The sequence below is a fragment of the Phocoena sinus genome, chromosome 1, assembly GCF_008692025.1.
Source record: "Phocoena sinus isolate mPhoSin1 chromosome 1, mPhoSin1.pri, whole genome shotgun sequence".
Classification (NCBI taxonomy): domain Eukaryota; kingdom Metazoa; phylum Chordata; class Mammalia; order Artiodactyla; family Phocoenidae; genus Phocoena; species Phocoena sinus.
In genome coordinates this window covers 139,683,082-139,701,493 of record NC_045763.1, presented here as the reverse complement: position 1 = coordinate 139,701,493, position 18,412 = coordinate 139,683,082, and the positions used below count along the sequence as shown (strand labels likewise).

The 18,412-nt window shown below is 44.6% G+C and overlaps 2 protein-coding genes across 4 annotated transcripts in view; one reads left to right on the top strand and one right to left on the bottom strand.

Moving 5' to 3' along the window:
• The window catches only part of COLGALT2 (collagen beta(1-O)galactosyltransferase 2), a 141,753-nt gene extending 131,852 nt beyond the window's left edge, over positions 1-9,901 (top strand). Inside the window, exons 14-17 of the mRNA XM_032645630.1 lie at positions 4,602-4,703; positions 5,655-5,744; positions 6,143-6,343; positions 7,013-9,901. The gene's annotated coding sequence lies outside the window, so the exon portion shown is untranslated. The remainder of the gene's footprint in view (positions 1-4,601; positions 4,704-5,654; positions 5,745-6,142; positions 6,344-7,012) is intronic.
• RGL1 (ral guanine nucleotide dissociation stimulator like 1) overlaps positions 8,416-18,412 on the bottom strand; it is a 280,952-nt gene continuing 270,955 nt past the window's right edge. For all 3 annotated transcript variants that reach the window (XM_032645598.1, XM_032645617.1, XM_032645607.1), the window contains 3 exons: positions 18,016-18,270; positions 13,503-13,617; positions 8,416-10,857 (listed from right to left, as the gene is read on the bottom strand). In XM_032645598.1, coding sequence (XP_032501489.1) covers positions 10,670-10,857; positions 13,503-13,617; positions 18,016-18,270 — 558 coding nt within the window. In that variant the 3' untranslated portion in view covers positions 8,416-10,669. The remainder of the gene's footprint in view (positions 10,858-13,502; positions 13,618-18,015; positions 18,271-18,412) is intronic.

The window sequence follows — 18,412 nt, the reverse complement described above, 5'->3', positions numbered from 1 at the left end:
AAATCCCACTCGATCATTGTATGTGATCCTTTTAATGTCTTGTTGGATTTTGTTTGCTAATATTTTGTTGAGGATTTTTGTGTGTATGTTCATCAGTGATAATTGGCCTGTAATTTTCTTTTTCTGTAGTATCCTTTTCTGGTTTTGGTATCAGAGTGATGGTGGCATCATTGAGTTTGGAAATGTTCCTTCCTCTGCAATTTTTTGAAATAGTTTCGGAAGGATAGGTGTTAACTCTTCTCTAAATGTTTGATAGAATTTCCCTGTGAAGCCATCTTGTCCTGGACTTTTGTTTGTTGGGAGTTTTTAAATCAATTTCAATTTCAGCACTTGTGATTGGTCTGTTCATATATTCTATTTCTTCCTGGCTAAGTCTTGGGAGATTGTACCTTTTTAAGAATTTGTCCATTTTTCAAGGTTGTCTGTTTTATTGGCATATAGTTGATAGTAGTAGTTTCTCATGATCCTTTGTATTTCTGTGGTGTCAGTTGTAACTTCTTTTTCATTTCTAATTTTATTGATTTGGAGCCCTCTCCCTTTTTTTCTTGATGTGTCTGGCTAAAGATTTATCAATTTTGTTTATCTTTTCAAAGAATCAGCTTTTAGGGCTTCCCTGGTGGTGCAGTGGTTGAGAGTCCACCTGCCGATGCAGGGGACATGGGTTCGTGCCCCGGTCCAGGAAGACCGCACATGCCGCGGAGCGGCTGCGCCCGTGAGCCATGGCCGCTGAGCCTGTGCTCTGCAACAGGAGAGGCCACAACAGTGAGAGGCCCACGTATCACAAAAAAAAAAAAAAAAAAAAAAGAATCAGCTTTTGATTTTTTCCTATTGTTTTTTAGTCTCTATTTTATTTATGTCTGCTCTGAGCTTTATGATTTCTTTTCTTCTAACTTTGGGATTTGTTTGTTCTTCTTTCTCTAGTTGCTTTAGGTGTAAGGTTAGGTTGTTTATTTGAGGTTTTTCTTGTTTCCTGAGGTAAGTTTGTATAGCTATAAACTTCCCTCTTAGAACTGCTTTTCCTGTGTCCCATAGGTTTTGGATCATTATGTTTTCATTTTCATTTGTCTCTAGGTATTTTTTTTATTTCCTCTTTGACTTCTTTAGTGACCCATTAGTTGTTTAGTCACATATTGTTTTGGTTGTTTAGTAGCAGGTTGGTTAGCCTCCAGGTGTTTGTGTGTGTGGGGGGGGGCGGTTTGCAGTTTTTTTCTTGTAGTTGATTTCTAATCTTATAACATTGTGGTTAGAAAAGATGCTTGATACAATTTCAATTTCCTAAGTTTACTGAAGCTTGCTTTGTGACCCAGCATGAGATGTATTCTGGAGAATGTTCCATGTGCACTTGAAAAGAATGTGTATTCTGCTACTTTGGGATGGAATGCTCTATAAGTATCAATTAAGTCTATCCGGTCTAATGTGTCACTTAAGGCCTGTGTTTCCTTACTGATTTTTCTGTCTGGATGTTCTGTCCATTGATGTAAGTGGGGTGTTAAAGTCCCCCACTATTATTGTGTTACTGTTGATTTCGCCTTTTATGGCTGTTCGCATTTGCCTTATATATTGAGTTGCTCCTATGTTGGGTGCATATATATTTACAATTGTCATATTTTCTTCTTGGATTGATCCCTGGATCATTATGTAGTGTCCTTCTTTGTCTCTTGTAACAGTCTTAATTTAAAGTCTATTTTGTCTGATATGAGTACTGCTACTCCAGCTTTCTTTTGATTTCCATTTGCATGGAATACCTTTTTCCATCCCCTCGCTTTCAGTCTGTATGTATCTCTAGATCTGAAGTGGGTCTCTTGTAGACAGCATATATACAGGTCTTATTTTTGTATCCATTCAGCCTATCTGTCTTTTGGTTGGAGCATTTAATCCATGTACATATCTATATGTATGTTCTTATTGCCATTTTATTGTTTTGGATTTGTCTTTGCAGGTCTTTTTTCTTCCCTTCCTCTTTTCTCTCCTCTTGTATTTTGACGACTATCTTCAGTGTTGTGTTTGGATTCTGTTTACTTATTTGTGTGTATATCTATTAATACATTTTTGGTTTACCATTACCATGAGGTTTTGATATATGTATGTTTTGATATTTGTGTATATATATGATAGTTTTAAGTTGCTGGTCTTTTCATTTCAAATGCATTTCAAGATTCTGCATTTGTACTCTCATCCTCTCACAATTATTGGTTTAGATAATCATATTTGTGTATGGATGATTTCCTACATTTACTGTATGTTTGCCTTTACCAGTGAGCTTTCCCATCTTGTAATTTTCTTGTACCTAGTTGTGGCCTTTTCTTTTCCACCTAAGGAAGTTCCTTTAGCATTTGTTTTAAAGCTGGTTTGGTGGTGCTGAATTCTTTTAGCTTTTGCTTGTCTGTAAAGCTTTGGATTTCTCCATCAAATCTGAATGGGAGCCTTTCTGGGTAGAGTATTCTTGGTTGTAGGTTTTTCCCTTTCATCACTTTAAATATATCATGCCACTCCCTTCTGGCCTGCAGAGTTTCTTCTAAAAAATAAGCTGATAACCTTATGAGGATTCTCTTGTATATTATTTGTTGTTTTTCCCTTGTTGATTTTAATATATTCTCTTTATTTTTAATGTTTGTCAATTTGATTACTATGTGTCTTGGTGTGTTCCTTCTTGTGTTGATCCTGTATGGGACTCTCCGTGCTTCCTGGACTTCGGTGATTGTTTCCTTTTCCGTGTTAGGGAAGTTTTCAGCTATTATCTTTTCACATATCTTCTCAGGCTCTTTCTCTTATTCTTCTTCTGGGACCCCTATAATGTGAATGTTGGTGTATTCGATATTGTCCCAAAGGTCTCTCAGACTGTGCTTTTTTCTTTTTATTCTTTTTTCTTTATTTTATCCCATGACAGTGATTTCCACCACTCTGTCTTCCAGGTCTCTTATCCGTTCTTCTGCCTCATTTATTCTGCTATTGATTCCTTCTTGTGTTTTTCATTTCAGTTATTGCATTCTTCAACTCTGTTTGGTTGTTCTTTATTTTTTCTAACTCTTTGTTAAAAACTTCTTGTAACTTCTTGCTCTGTGTGCATCCATTCTTTTCCTGAGTTCTTGGGTCATCTTTACAGTCATTACTCTGAATGCTTTCTCAGGTATATAGCCTATCTCCACATCACTTAGTTATCCTTCTGGGGTTTTATCTTGTTCCTTCATCTGGAACTTATTCCTCTGCCATCTCATTTTGTCTAAACTTCTATTTGTATTTTTATATGTGTGGAAGGTTAGTTACATTTCTTGACCTTGGAGAAGTGGCCTCCGCTGTAGGGGATGTCCTATGTGTCCCAGCAGTCCACTTCCCTCTCATCACCCAGTGTCTGGGCACCAGCTGGTCCCAGGGTAGGGTATTTGTAGACTTAGCGCCGTAGGCTGTGGGACTGTATATTTCTTGCTTCTGGTGTCTGCCCCCTGGTGGGTGAGGCTGGTTTAGAGGCTTGTGCAGGCTTCCTGGTGGGAGGAGAAAATGGTGCCTTCTCTTATTATGCAAACGGAATGAGGAAATGGCTTGAATTGCAGCACGAAGAGTTTAGGTGTGCTTTCAGGAAGAATTATTAAATACTGAATGGGTTCCAGGCAAGTGGTGGAATGGCTCCATTTAAAATTTGTTGTTGGGCTGGAAAGTGTCTTCCTTTCTGGTCTATAGATTTGCCTAAGATGGCCTGTGTCTTAGCCTCCACCCGTAGGTGTACTGATATTGAGATGATCTTAGCTCGGGTCCCTCCTGCCACACCAGGGAGGCCACTCACAGCCCCAAACCGCCCTCCCGTATGCCCTCAAAAGGGATGGAAAGAATGAAGGATCACCTCTGAACACTGGTTTCTCTTTAATTTACTGAGTTTATTTTTTCGGCCCCTCCCTGGAGTTTCTTCAGCTTGGCTTCCTCTGCTGTGGGCACTTTGACCAAATCTCTATGTCTGAACACCAGCTTTGTGCCCCCACCCCCGCTGGTCCAGAGGAGGCTCCACTGGGTGCTTCCTGTTCTAGGGGAGGCTGGGCAGGCCTCTGGGCTCTTGCTCATGAGGGAACGTGATTTTCAGTGTCCTGGACAGCCCTCTCTCTCTGTTCTTCAGAGAAGATTAGAAAATAACTTGTGACAAAGTGTCCTCTCCCAAAGGGAACTGGCAGTTCGGGGAAGACCCTCAGACAGGAGTTGAGATGTTTGTATTCATGGTGTGGTCTGAAGGGTTTTACCTGCTCTGTAAAATACCAGCATGAATTGGGAAGACTTGAAGGGGATATTACTGTTTAGAATGGCCACAGGGAGGAAACCATGCCCATAGCTGAGCAGGGAGGGGACAGATGAGGGGTTGCAGGCCTTAGGGAATTAGAGGGGAGAGGAAAGAGGCAGCTTCCAGGGCACAGCACAGAGGTTCAAGTCCAGGAGAGAAGTGCAAGGGCCAAAGGGATAAGAAAACAGATTCAGGCTCGTTAGTGGAGAAGTGAGCCTGGTGCACAGGCTGGAAAGGGAGGGAACCAGAGAGAAAAAAATGGTAGGAGAGGCTTGGAATGGAAGTGGCAACCCAAGTCCTTAAAAATGACTATTTTATCCTTGCAAACCTGCAACAACAGGAGAGGCTGAGATGGCAGTGAGCTGGACAGCATGCAAAGGAATAATTGGGATGCCCAGGGCCCCCAGTGCCTGTGGAACAGCAACAATTCACTGTCCTGCATGTGAGTCATCCCCGGGCAGAGGGAGAGTCAGAGCAGAGAGCCCCATTCTGCAGGGAAAGAAAGATACAGGTCTGGGAGAACAGGGGAATGGGGGCTCAGCTTCTGGTGAGAGACCTGTCCCCCCCTGACCACAGAAGGAATCCAAAAAAGGTGGGGACCCTGACAGGAATCACCTTAGGCTCTGGGAGGGGGATGCTCCAGCTCAGGGCCGTTTCACACGGGCCAGAGGCTCCCTTCCGAGTCGCCCAGTGTGTGTCCCTGTGCAGCCTCAGCCCCGCCAGGAGGCACTGTGGTCAGGGCTGCGCTGGGCCCACACTCCCCTCTCCCCAGCCTCTTTGGAGCGGGGCTGTGGAGCAAGCTGCAGGAGCCCTGGCTACCCTCCAGCTCCGTGAGTCAGTCTTTCCCCAAAGCAGCAGCAGGCTCAGTTTTCCCAGGGTGCTGTTCAAGCATCTGAAGTCCCATGTCTGAGTGTCACATCTGCCCTGTGTCATTGCTTATTAGGGAAGGAGGCTGGAGGGCTTCTAAGAAGATAGCACCCGCCCCCCTTAGGCCATGAGCTTCCCGGGAATAACAGCAGTGAACTCTTAAAGTAAGCACCAGAGGGAAGTGCTTTCTTTACGTGTGCTGTGTAATGTAATATACTACACGAACCTCCAGAGGTAGGAACTATTTTCAATCCCCACTTTTTAGATGAAGCAATAGCTAAATGACTTGCCTAAGATAGTGAGTGGGCTGGGAGCCAGAGCTAGGCAGTCAGATCCCACCCACACCAAACTGCAACCATGCAAAGCTTCTAGAGAGAGAGTTTGCCTCATTTCTTGTTTCCTCACTAACATCTAATGTTTCTGTCGCTCTCTCATACACACACAGCCTGATGTATAAAGAAGCTCTGCAACCCCATCCCCCGTTTACTTCCCATCTATGAAATCTCATATATTAATTTTTTTTTAGCTGATTAGACCAATTCGCTGGCCTGCTGGAGGCTTGGATGTCAGATGTTATATAAACGAGGATCATCAGAAGTAGACATCTGGGGGCAAGGTATTATTTAGAATGCTTCTCCCATTTAGACTGCTTCTCCCATTTAGAATGCTTCTCTCCCATTTTGAAACTGGTGCCCTGGTATTGGGCTGGCCAAAAAGTTCGTTCGGGTTTTTCCACGAGCTGGTATGAAAAGCCCGAACGAACCTTTTGGCCAGCCCATCTTTTTTTTTTTTTTAAAACGGCTGGAGCAATCTAGAAACAGTTTAAATCATTTACTTTTCTTCTTTTTTCAACTTGACTTACCGGTACCCTTTGTGTGGGAGACTGTGACTGCAGCACAAAACGTTGCTCTAAGTTGAGACAATCGTAGGAATAAAAATGATTTCTTTTGAGGAAACTGTGACGGAGTACTCGATACTGATCACTGGTGTTCGCTCCTTTAACTCCTCATTCAGTTGGTGCTTTTCACCCACCCCACGGGCTCCCCATGCATCCTAGGTGGGCGTTAACTCGCAATGCCATCCTGGTCCTTACGGCCCCATTTCCCCACCTGCAAGATGAAATGATGCTCAGGATATCAGGCAGCAGTTCTCCGACCAGCAGCAGATCTCTCCTTGGAGACCTGACAGAACCAACCAGATGCACATCTAACCAAGGTAGCCTGTGGAAATTCACATGTAGCTTTTGGAAATTCACATGGTTGGAAGGCTGGGGACAGAGCCAACAGACCCCAGGCATCCTGTCCAGCTCCAGCAGGCTGTAGAGAAGCATCTGTCAGGAAAGCCCAGTCCACTGTGACACCCACATAGCACGGTTTGGTCATTCAGAGCCCTGCCCTTGACCTTTGGCAACTGACGTAACTGCTCTGGGCCTCAGCCCCGGGATCTGTAATGCAAGGGCGAGGACTACATGATTTGTAAGATTCATTCCAACTCTTAAGAAAATGTTAAATACCTCAAACTGTTAAATAAGTGAATTGCCTCCACACAGGTTTCTGGGTAGAGATGTTGAAAAACCACACCTAGTGGTGGTTTTCTAATTCAGAGTCTTAAATTAACTAAATTTGTCCGGCTTCTATTTGAATCTCACAGTTTATGTGTAAACACTTTAAATTTCCTAGATCTTTAAAAATTTGACATACAACTAAGTCTGTAAAGTAGCTCCTAGTTTAAAGTAGGGACCACATTAGACGCATGTAAATTGGTGGTGACCGCATGTTAGAAATAAATTCTATAAGGCTAATTCTAAACAAAATTCAATTACTCTTGCTTTTTCTCCTCCTTTGAGCACCTCTCTTTCTTCAACCCTTCCTTTGCTCTGTGCAGCCCCCATCTCAAGTCCTCACTGCCATCTCCTCCAAACAAACATTTTTCGGAGAATGTGGGAAGATGAACAAAGCCATGCACCCTAGTGAGAAGACAGAACTCCTTTGTGCGGGGACGGAAATGCTCGTCTACTCCAGGTGCCCTCCTACATTTCCCCACCTCCCCTGCGTTTAGATTGGGGCCATACACTGGCCAACGGACTGTGAATGGAAGTGATGTGGTCCCTTTCGTCTAAGGCAGTCAGGAAGAGTTGTGAGTTCTCTCTACCATCACTGGGAGTTGAAAGAGAAATCTGAGATGGCGGAGTTGCAAGATGGAAGCTGCCTGGACCCTTGGAGCCGCTAAGGAGAGCTGCCCGATTTGCAATACCTAGCTCAGTTTTCAACGTGTCATATCTTAAGTTACTGAGATTTCATGGTTTGTTACTTTAGCCTAGACTAAATCCCTTCCAGAATTATTTCATTTTAACAGAGATCCTAGGGGAAACGGTAACTCAAAACATGACAGAAATAACTTTTCATAGTGGAACTGTGGATACAGGTCGTCACTGGTGCCATTGCGGCAGCCCTGTAGAAAAAGACGGTTGACATCGGGGAAACTTCTCGATACCACTAAAACTGGGACACGGGGCAATACCGTATGCCTCTAATGGTCCTGTGCTGCATGGCAAATTTGAAAAGTCTCCAAAGAAGGAAATTTTAAGACATTATTCCTTCAGGCAAAGTCTCACCAAGCTGCTTCTACAGGGAGGCAAAACAAGGGAACCCGTTTTCTCAAATGATCTTGAAAACATAGTCACCTAGTGCCAGACACAGAAATCCCTTTTCTTCCTGCCCATATTATGGATTATTAAAACAAACACCTACTTGGCTTTCTCCACTATCCCACAAGGACCCAGAAAACTTGATAATTTGGATCCATTTAGGAATCCCATTTTTTTTTTTTTTTTGGAAACAATGTGACGGAATGACAACAGGCATCTGTTGAATGAAGCTGCCTTTTGGGAAGACCTTGTTTCCTTCCTCCACAGAGGCCCTCCCGGCTTCCGGAGCACCATGGACGGTTTCAAGAATTGTGCAGATGGTAGCAATTGGAGACTCAGGAAAGGCTGTCAAAAAGAAGGCAAAGTACTGCCTTGGATCCCAACTCTAAGTCTGATTTTATACAAGGTGTCCCCAGCCAAACTACTCCTAAGAATGCTGTCCAGCAAGGCATCACATCTGATGGCAGTCTCCTAAGACGTCATTCTTTCCCCTAAATGCGCATGACACTTACCAGTGGAGAGGGTCCCTCCTAACTGTGCCACTGGCTTTCCCTCTGCTCCCTCCAACTGAACCAGCATGGGCTTCCAAAATGCTCCTTGACATACCTGGAACCCAGATCCACCAGATTAATACTCCAGATACAATCCCTTTGGGTCTGGCCGCACATGCCAACCAAGTCCCAAGCCAGTTTATTAATTTGACCAAAAGGTAAACAGATGATGGAGATGCAGAAAGACAAGCATATGCGAGCAGCTAAAAGTATTAACCCGGCTGTCCACCAGGAAACAAATTTAAGACATTTAAAGTGGCATTAAATAAATGAGGCTATGTTTTATCTACTTGTAACTTCCATTGTCTTTTTTAAAAAAGGAAAAAAATATATATATATTTTACATTGCAGTATATAAATCTAGACTCTACATATACAGTATAAATACACAAGGCGAGCACATGGGCACAACACGTATGTCTTGGTAGCCGCGCCCTAAACCAGGCCAACAGTTCTACATTTTCTTTTTGACCTTCCAACCAAGAAATTCAGGCTGAGCCTACGTTTCCTTCAGTCCCCATGACGTCTAGCACCCTGGCCATCCCTCCTCCACGCACAGAAGCACAAATCGAACCAGCCTCGCAAACACAGAAAAAAAGTGCTTTTCAACTAGTTGAAACCAGTCGGTCTTTACAATGCGGTCTGATCTAGAAAGACCTAAAGGAAATCTGAGGCCTTCCTGGCTCATTCTCGTTCTTTGGTCCACCGCCACAAATCTCTAGACTTTCCCTGGTGTTTTTCTTGCAGATTTCATATGGCTAATTTATGTAACATAAATCACACATAACCTTTGGGAGCTGTCTTACAGGATAGGAAAAAAAAAAAAAGCTCCACATTACAATCTGCACGTCATATCTGGGTTCATTCTTTATTTTTGGAATAAAAACTGGTATTTTGAGAATTTTCTTCTTAAAAAGGACAACATTCTGAAAGTGCTTCTTAAACGTGTCAATATCCCACGTATGGCTTTGTAGTTCAAACCCCAGCCACAGCTCAGATTTGGAAGGGAGAGGATGATGGTGGTACTGGAGACAAAAGTGTCACTTAACAGTGATACTGTGATACCAAGTGTGGAAACCTGAAAAAAAAAAAAAAAGTTACTGATTCCATCTGGAAGAATGTACCTCTTTAGAAACGAGTTGGATAATATACGGAGCCCCATTTCTTTCCCCATGACTAGGCACAGGAAGGCCATAAAAGTTAATACGTAAAACAGGACACTGCTCTCAGCAGTGAACATCTTCCGAGGGGCTAATCACAGAGCAATCGCTGTTCAGAAATCGTTCACAGGCTCAAAATCATCAGTTATAATCAATCGCAGTAGGAATTTCTACACCTGAGGAACAAATTGCACGTAATATAGAGGTACTGCGATCCAGATGGCAAAAGACTGCAGACATGTAGTTTCACATGCAAAAGGCAATCAGAAAAAAACAATGAAGTAGTGGCATTCCAAGACAGATCAGAGTCCACATGAGTCATCATCCTTTTGTGCTTTCCTTTCTGGCTGATAAGTTACCAAAGAACATGGCTGGATGTGCAAGAATGATTGTGATATGTTCTTTGGGGGGGGGGGGGGGGGGGAAACAAACAATGAAGTTGCCAGAAATCAAAATGGGCTTGTGTTGCCTCCAGAGGTGTCACAACGGCTGGACCAGTGGCTCAGACAGTCCTCCAAAGCTGCTCCTAGCCCTCCCTGGGGTAGCAGAAATTGGCCGATGCAAGCAGAGGTCAAAGCCACTGGCTCATCCAAAGCCTTTCCGAGGTGGCCTTTCATTCAGCCTGTGGCAGTTCCCGCCTCTGCGGTGGTTCTTTTCTGGTGGCACTTGATTGAGAAAGTAATCCTCTCCCTTTATAAAAATAGTTTGGACTGCTTATAATACTGGCACAAAGGACACTCTGTATTCCTAGGGTTGATTCTGTTTACTTGGAAGGTATGAGACGAGGTTCTCAGTTCCTTCTAGTTCCCTGTAAAAAGTGACCTCGACTTCCCAGGCCATTGTGCAAATTTGTTTCTCCATAGTCCAGAATATCCCGTAAGTCCCTCATATTTATATATATACACACACATACCAAATGTGTGTACATACATATATATTTATAAATGTGGGTAATTTTGCATTTTGGTCTCAGATAGGTCAAAGAGAATCATCCTTTTCGTGTCAAGTTCATCTCCGATTTCCCCACGACGCCTATCATAGTGCCTTGCACACCAGAGGTACTCAATAAATATCTGTCCACCTCACCAATGATCCTCTAACACTCGGTGGTAGCTGCAATCACCACGGCCTGTTCTCAGCCCCACCCTGCCTTTGGCAAGCAAGGGGCCACTGGTCTCTCCTTTCAGAGGGTGATTTTGCTGTGTCTGTTGCTCCAGCAGCCCCGTTTGGCTGTCCTGGGCAACGTCAGGCTGGTCCGGCTACGCAGTTTTACTTGCTCTTCCACAGAATTCTTTTTGCGTAAGATGAAGTCAAAGTTCACTTGGCTGTTCATGGCATAGAAGACATTTGCCGAGTCTGGGATCACGAGTTCTAAAAAAGATGAGGAAAGAGAAGGTAGTCAGCTCAGCGCTAACCGTGGCAGGTGGAAATTCTGCTCAGACACACGGCTGGGATTATGGCCGTTTGTCCCTGGAATGCAAACGGAACCAGACAGTGACCACCACTCCCTCCCCGCAAATCGGTTCCAACAGTTTCCAATCCCAAGTTAAAAAACCTAAGTGCGAATCCAATCTTAGAAATTCAAGCCACGAACCAAATGCGCAAATGCAGGATGTTTTAGCTGGAAGGAAGTGCAGTAGGAAGCAGAGGCCTACAGGAGTTAAAAGACATTCCCAAGAGCACAGCTCGTCAGGGGCAGAACTGGGACCCAAACCCGGGTTTCTAGCCTCCTGCAGGCCATTTTCCACTCCACTATGCAGTTTTTCACAGAGATAAGCGAATCCAATAACATGGGAAAAAGGCAGAAAATCTACACCGTTTTCCAGAACTCTTTACTTGGAAAATCAAAATATTTTTAAATTAATCCCAAGTCAAACCAGTATGTTACACCATTTGAGGCCTTGCTTCCTTAAGAACTTGCATTTTAATATTAAAGGGCAACCAAATAAGACAGTATCTATCTCTTAACATTTAAACCATTGCCTACTGCAGTGACTCCCACCTATATAGATAGCTGCAATTTTTGAACAAGGATTATTCCAAGCATAATATGAAGTTATTGAGCAAAGTGATTTGAATTTATTTTTAAAAGAAGCTATATACTCTTTAGCACTCAGGGGTAATGGATATCTTAAAAAAACCAACAGGGAAAAAAAAGGTAAAACGTGCAAGTCTTGCTTTGCGGCAGTGGAGTGACAGAGGCAACCAGGAGAGGTGTCTGCCTGCAGAACTGGATTAAGTCGACCTTACGTTAACTTCGACCACTGAGATTCCACAGCACGACTGATGCAGTCAGGTTCTGCGTGACTCCGCTACATTTTGCACAAATGTTCTATAAAGGATAACTCCCTTAAAGTGTCCCCAGTCTCCTGCCCACATATTCCTGGGTCAGTAACAACCTACCTCACAGCTATATATCAACATATCTCCAATACGGTACACTTTCGGGTGCGTTATTTCCTGTCATAATCACCCATGATGCACAAGGAACCAGTAGGGTATTGTCGCCATTTAACTAATTAAGGACCAAGGCCCAGGGAGGTCAAGCAGCCCACCTGCCACCACACAGCTGGTGAAGCTGGGCCCCAGCTGCACTCCAGGACTCCTGGACCTTCACACCCACTGGCCTCACCTTGGCGTGTTGGTTTGTGGACGACACGGTAAAACCCAAGAGACCACTTTTCAGGCTTGGACTTTTAACAGTAACTACATTAAAAGATGAAACTGAGAAAGGTTTGCCCCACGACCTAGGGCTCAGCTGGATGAAAGAAAACGTCCAAGAATTTTCTCAGAAGCTATAGTTTTTCATCACTAAGAAAAGGTACGACTCCAACTTCGCCTATTCTCGTCGGGGCCTGAGATATAGCCCTGGGTGATTTGTTGGTCAAATGGAGTATGAATAACTGCTCCCTTCCATCATCCCCGCCTTGTATAATTCTTCTTTTCCTTTCTAGGGGGAATTCTTGTTGGGGAACAGCCCTCCCTTGAGACACTTGCATTGGTCTGTGCTGGGTCTGTCAGCAGACAGGGTTGGCCTCAGGCAACAGTACTGGCTGTTCCTTGTGCACTTGGAAAAGAGACTCAGTCTGCCTGAGTCTCCTTCTCAGATGTGACACGGCATAGAGGAGTTACCTACCAGCTCGCCTCCTACCCCACAACAAATACAACCCCAATTCAGATTAGCAAATCGATACACGCAGGGGGATTATGTGCCTGGAGTTTTCATAAAAGGGATTTCTTCAACTAATGGACTCCTAGGCAAACTGGAGCATTTCATGATCACCGGTTCTTTGCCTCAGTAAGTGTGAGGTAAAGAACCTTCCAATCCTGGCGCTGGAAGCTTTTGCCGCTTGAAGGTCAATCATGAATAAAGATGACTGAAGGACAGACTCTCATAAGTGGTTAACTGAAACCATGAGAAATTATCGCAGGAACTGCAACCTTTCTGGACACACACTATTGGTTAATGGAGGTGCGTGACCGTCTGCAAAGAGCCAACAGACCCCGTCCATCCCCCAACTCCTGACACAGGGAGGGACCTCCTCCTACAGGAAGGCTTGAGGAGAAGTTTACAGAAACGGGCGGGAGGAACGCTCAGCAAAACTGCAGAAAGCAACAAGGGTTGCTGGGGGACCAGCCTGAGACGCTTGATTCTACAAGCGAGCTGATGGCATATGGCTCCTGGCAACTCCGCCCCAGCGTGATTAAAAACCCTCACTTGGGCTTCCCTGGTGGCGCAGTGGTTGGGAGTCCGCCTGCCGATGCAGGGGACGCGGGTTCGTGCCCCGGTCCGGGAAGATCCCACATGCCGCGGAGCGGCTGGGCCCGTGAGCCATGGCCGCTGAGCCTGCGCGTCCGGAGCCTGTGCTCCGCAACGGGAGAGGCCACAGCAGTGAGAGGCCCGCGTACCGAAAAAAACAACCACCCTCACTTGGTTCCATTTAAGAAAGACATTGTGTCCACTTCCTGTCTTCTCACACTGGGGCAATCTGCCTTGAGAAGGAACACGCGCCTACCTTTGTCCTCCGAGATGACCTGTACCAGCTCGTACCCCTCAGCCGGGTCCGAGTCCAGATTGTGCTTCAACATCGCCCTCTGGATCACGGCGGGAGTTTTATCCTGGCTCGTCAACTGGAAAGACAATGAAAGGGTGTGTAAAGCATTTAGCTTCATGTCTCCTGGAAGAGTTGTGCTGACCTTCTTATTCTTGCTGTCTTGTGCCTTCCTGGGAGAAATGGCCAGGTGGAATGAGAAAGGACCAAGAGCCAGCAGTCCTAAGTTCCAGTCCTGGCTCCATCCTCAGATAACAGGTCATCTTTTCTCTCAGTCACCTGCTCTCTCAGAGCCACAGTGTCTTAACCCCATCAAAACAGAGAGACTGGGTGCCTTGCCAGTTCCAATGGAGGTTCCGGTGGAAGAATATATATGAGGGAATTGTGAAAAATGCACAGCGTTTGCAGTCCTGGGCCAAAATTATCCTCACCTGTTGAGCACTGGTTACAACCTGTGGGTCAGAACGGCCACGGTTCGGCACACTGACCATTTCAAAAAGCACAAGTGGCTCTACAACCCAGGAATCCCACCCCTAGGTATCTACCAAGAAAAATAAAAGCATTATGTCCACGAAAGGACTTGTACACAAACATTCATAGCAGATTTATTCGTAACAGCCCCAAAGTGGAATCAACCTGCATCTCCATCAATAGGAGAACAGGGGAGGATAAAGACAGTGTAGTGCATTCACGATAAGAGCACGACTCAGCAGCTAGAGGGAGCTGAGAACTGAAACATGCAACAACGCGATGCATCTCACAAACATCACGGGTGAGCCAGAGAAAGCAGACGCAGAAGATGACACGCTGCAGGAGTCTGTTCTTTCAAAAACAGGCCAAATTAACCTGTGGGGTTAGAAAACTAGCTAACCTTATCTTCAACTAAGGTTAAAGCAGGATTGAAGGGGCATAAGGGAATTTTGGACGGGGCGGATAAAAAATGTTATTTACCTAGACTTGGGGTGGTGGTTATATAACAGAAGTATACATATGTAACTATATGTATACATATATATGGTTATAGTTATAAAAACCCAAAGAACTGAACACTTCAGATCTATGTATGTAATTACATGTAAATTACGCTTCAATAAAAATGAGCTTCTAAGTGTTTAAAAATAATAAATCTAACATTTTTTAAAGTGCAAGTTAAGCCTCCTCTCACCCCAATTCTCCCCTTCATCTCTGCCCATCAGCCAACTATTCTCAGGGTGCTCAGAGCAACAGGAAAAGGGGGCTGACTTATGTACTATCCCTTGGGTGATTTCTTTAAATTTGAAAGAAAGCAAAATGAAACACACATTATTCTTACTTAAAAATAAAAGCTGTTCTCACCAAGAGGTAAGAGGAGAGAGACAGCCAAAAAAAAGAAGAGACGACGACGTAGTAGTCTGATGTTTTCCAAGAAACTGTTATTGTGAGCCCAAGGATGTCTGGGCCCACAGGCCTCCCTCCGATCTGGGGCAGCAGCTGTATTTGTGAGTCAGTAAACAATATGCATTACAATGGGGTCCCTATAAGTGACAAAGACCGTGCTCAAGGTTCTGTTACCAAAACATCTGGCACCTCCTTACACAAGGGAGAAAGAGATGCATACAAAATTCTAAAGGAGAAAAATTATTTTTTTATAGTCTAAAGGAAGTACTCCTGCAGCTGGATCAAACTGGTCCAGGAGCATAAAAAGCCAGAGGAGAAAGGACACCAAATTGGGGGATGGTTGTTGGGTTAAGGTGGTTAATGTTATCAGCTTTAAACCTACCTAAGGAGAAAACCAGGCTACGCTTATTTTACCTTAAACCTCCCCAGGTGTGTCCAAACAAGGATGGGCTGGCCGAGGGCTTTCCTTGAGAGTCTGTCACTTTGTACCATAAACGCTACTGCGGGGAAATGATGATCACAGACAATACTAACAGCTCAGCCGTGCAGCCTTACGCTGATACCCTGAACCAGCACTGGCCAGTAGATACATATAATTCGAGTCTCATCTGTAATTTAATTAATTAATTTATTTTATTTGTTTATTTTTTTAGATTTCTTTTTTCATTGTGGACCATTTTTAAAGTCTTTATTGAATTTGTTACAGTATTGCTTCTGTTTTATGTTTTTGGTTTTTTTCTGGCCGCGAGGCACGTGGGATCTCAGCTCCCCGACCAGGGATCGAACCCACACCCCCTGCATTGGAAGGCAAAGTCTTAACCACTGGACCGCCAGGGAAGTCCCTCATCTGTGATTTTAAATACCTAGTAGCCACATTTAAATTTTTTTCAAAAGGGAAATTTTAATAGTTTACTTAACCCAATATGTCCAAAATATTGTATCAGCATAAAATCAATACAAAATTGTTAATAAGTTATTTTACGTTCTCATTATTGTTATTTTTTTGTACCAAGCCTTCAAATACCTGGTGTGTATTTCACGCTTACAGCATATCTCAATTTGGACTTTGCCCATTTCAAATGCTCGGCCACCACCTGTGGCTGGTGATTACGATACTGAACGATGCTTGGGTGTCACCCTCATACACCTTAAATAGGAATGCGAAACACTCCCCGTGCCCTCCCCGGAGCTTAGTTTTCTAACGCCACAGGTTGGGCCTGCTTTTGAAAGATCAGACTCCGGCAGGATGCGGGGTATCTGATTTCTTTGGCTCAACGTGGTGTTTTAGAGACTCATCCACATCGCTGCGTGTTCAGTGCTCGGTTCCTTTCAGTTCAGAGACACCGTAGTTACACAGCTGGCACTTACTCCCCTGGTTGGCGTATGTGAGAGAAGCCATGTGAGTAAACCACCCTGAAAATACAATAATACCACTGATGACCTCGGCTGCCTGGTGGTGGCGCCCCTTCCTCTCGGACACTCCCTTATCACTCCTCCCTCACTACCACGTGGGTTCCGCCTCAGCCCTTCCTCACTCGCTGCACTACCGCATCCAGCCGGTGGAGCTGGACAACTCCCAGCATTCGACCCCAGCACCACCAGCCTTGCACCAACCTGTGTTTCTCACCATCTACTAGGTGATGCCATTTGGATGTCCTGTGGTGACCTTGGATTAAGTGCACCCCAAACCCCCTGCTCCAGTAGTTACACTGCACTGGACGGGACCACCAACCATCCGGCTGCCTGGACAACCTTTCGTCCTCCCTCTTCCACTCCCCCAGAACAGTAAGCAAAAAGTTCATAACTAAATGGATGAATTCCATCATTCTAACTTAGAAAAATCTTGCAAAAATCCATACCATCTCCAGACCATCATTCAAACCCTTAACACGTCCTACATGGAATATAATGGCAGCTTCTAACTCGCTCCGCCACCTCCAGTCTACTCCCCCTGCACTTCTGAATCAGGTCTCCACAATGCCAGCTACTTCTCTAAAGAACAAATCTGATCGCCACCTAAAAGCCTGCGATAAGACTCTACTGCAAGACTAACGCAAACTCCTTCATGAGGCCTGCAGGCCCTTTACAATCTGATCTGACCTCTATTAAAGTATTTAATACGTTTTGAAAAATGCTTTATGATCTCCTTTTTGATTATAAGTTCCTCAAAGACAGAAATGTCTCATTCATCTCCCTGTTCCCAAAGCCTGGTCCAATGACTAGTACACAACTAATGTTCAAGAAATATGTTGTTGATTCAGTGAATGCTTTAGTAAAGCTCTTCTTCAGATGTGAAAAGACAGTGTGACTCCTTATCACTGACATCATATTCAAAGCTGAGCTTATAAGCAGTCAGTGTGGCTCGAAGAAGGCAAGTCATGAAGATGCGGAGAGATGCGAGATTTACATTTTACTGTGGGGTTTTACTGCAAAGGAGAGTCTGCTTTTCAATACATGAGATACATCCTTTAAGATAAGGAGTCTATTCTTGTAACGGACACACCAGACCTTACACACCTAACGTTATTACCAGGAGAGGCTCTGTACGTATTCCAAAAAGACTGCCATTATTGAACACGTTTTTGGGACTGTGCTCAGAAACAGAGTTTTTATAGGAAGCTCAAGAAGATGTCTTATTTATAAGCCTAGCTCCTCGTGGACGCAAACTGTACGTCCAGCTTGATCACCCACTTTACTAAGTCTGAGTCCAGGTGACTAAAGGAGAAAACTTTGCCACCACCGAGGAGATTGCTAAGAATGCACAGCAACTCAGTGATACACGCAGACACGTTAATCCCCAGGAAGACCTGCAAGGAGGCGTGCAGCAGTGGCATCTTCCCTGGGATGCATTTATGTAGTCATCTCAACCGAGAGTTTTGAAGAGGGTGATACTGACCCGGATGAATAAGGTTTAGCAACTTTTAAGACGTAAAAATTATATCCTATGCGCACTGCTGACATGCAGATCTTTATACATTATTAGTCTATATCCAGGGAGATTTCGGCACTGATGCGCGTGGCACACACTCATTTTGTGTGAACGCACGGATATGTGCTGACACGGCGCGTGAGTACCCGGGTGTCGGTCTGAGCGCCTTACCATGATGCTCTTGTACATGTTGCCATTGTTGTCCTCTATGCTGATGCGGATTATGCAGGTGTCTTCGTTCTGTTGGTTGTAAACGGGGGGCAGCACTGTCGAGGTAATGGATGTCACGGAGACAGAGCGCTTGTGGATTTTCGGGTTGTTGTTGCAGGGCGGAGGGGACGAGAGGGGGTTCATCAAGGACGACATCCCTGAGGAAGCTGTGTCCATAGAGTGGATGGAGGAACATGAGGAAGAGGACTCGGAGAGCTGGAAGGGTAAACACAGCCCAGAAGGAAACAGAACTGTTAGGAACCCTGGCCAACAGTGTGCTTCCCAAGTTTCAAAGCAGAGGTCGAGGTTGAGACTAATAAACTTCCGTTATTTCCTCCACAGCAGCCCACAGCACACG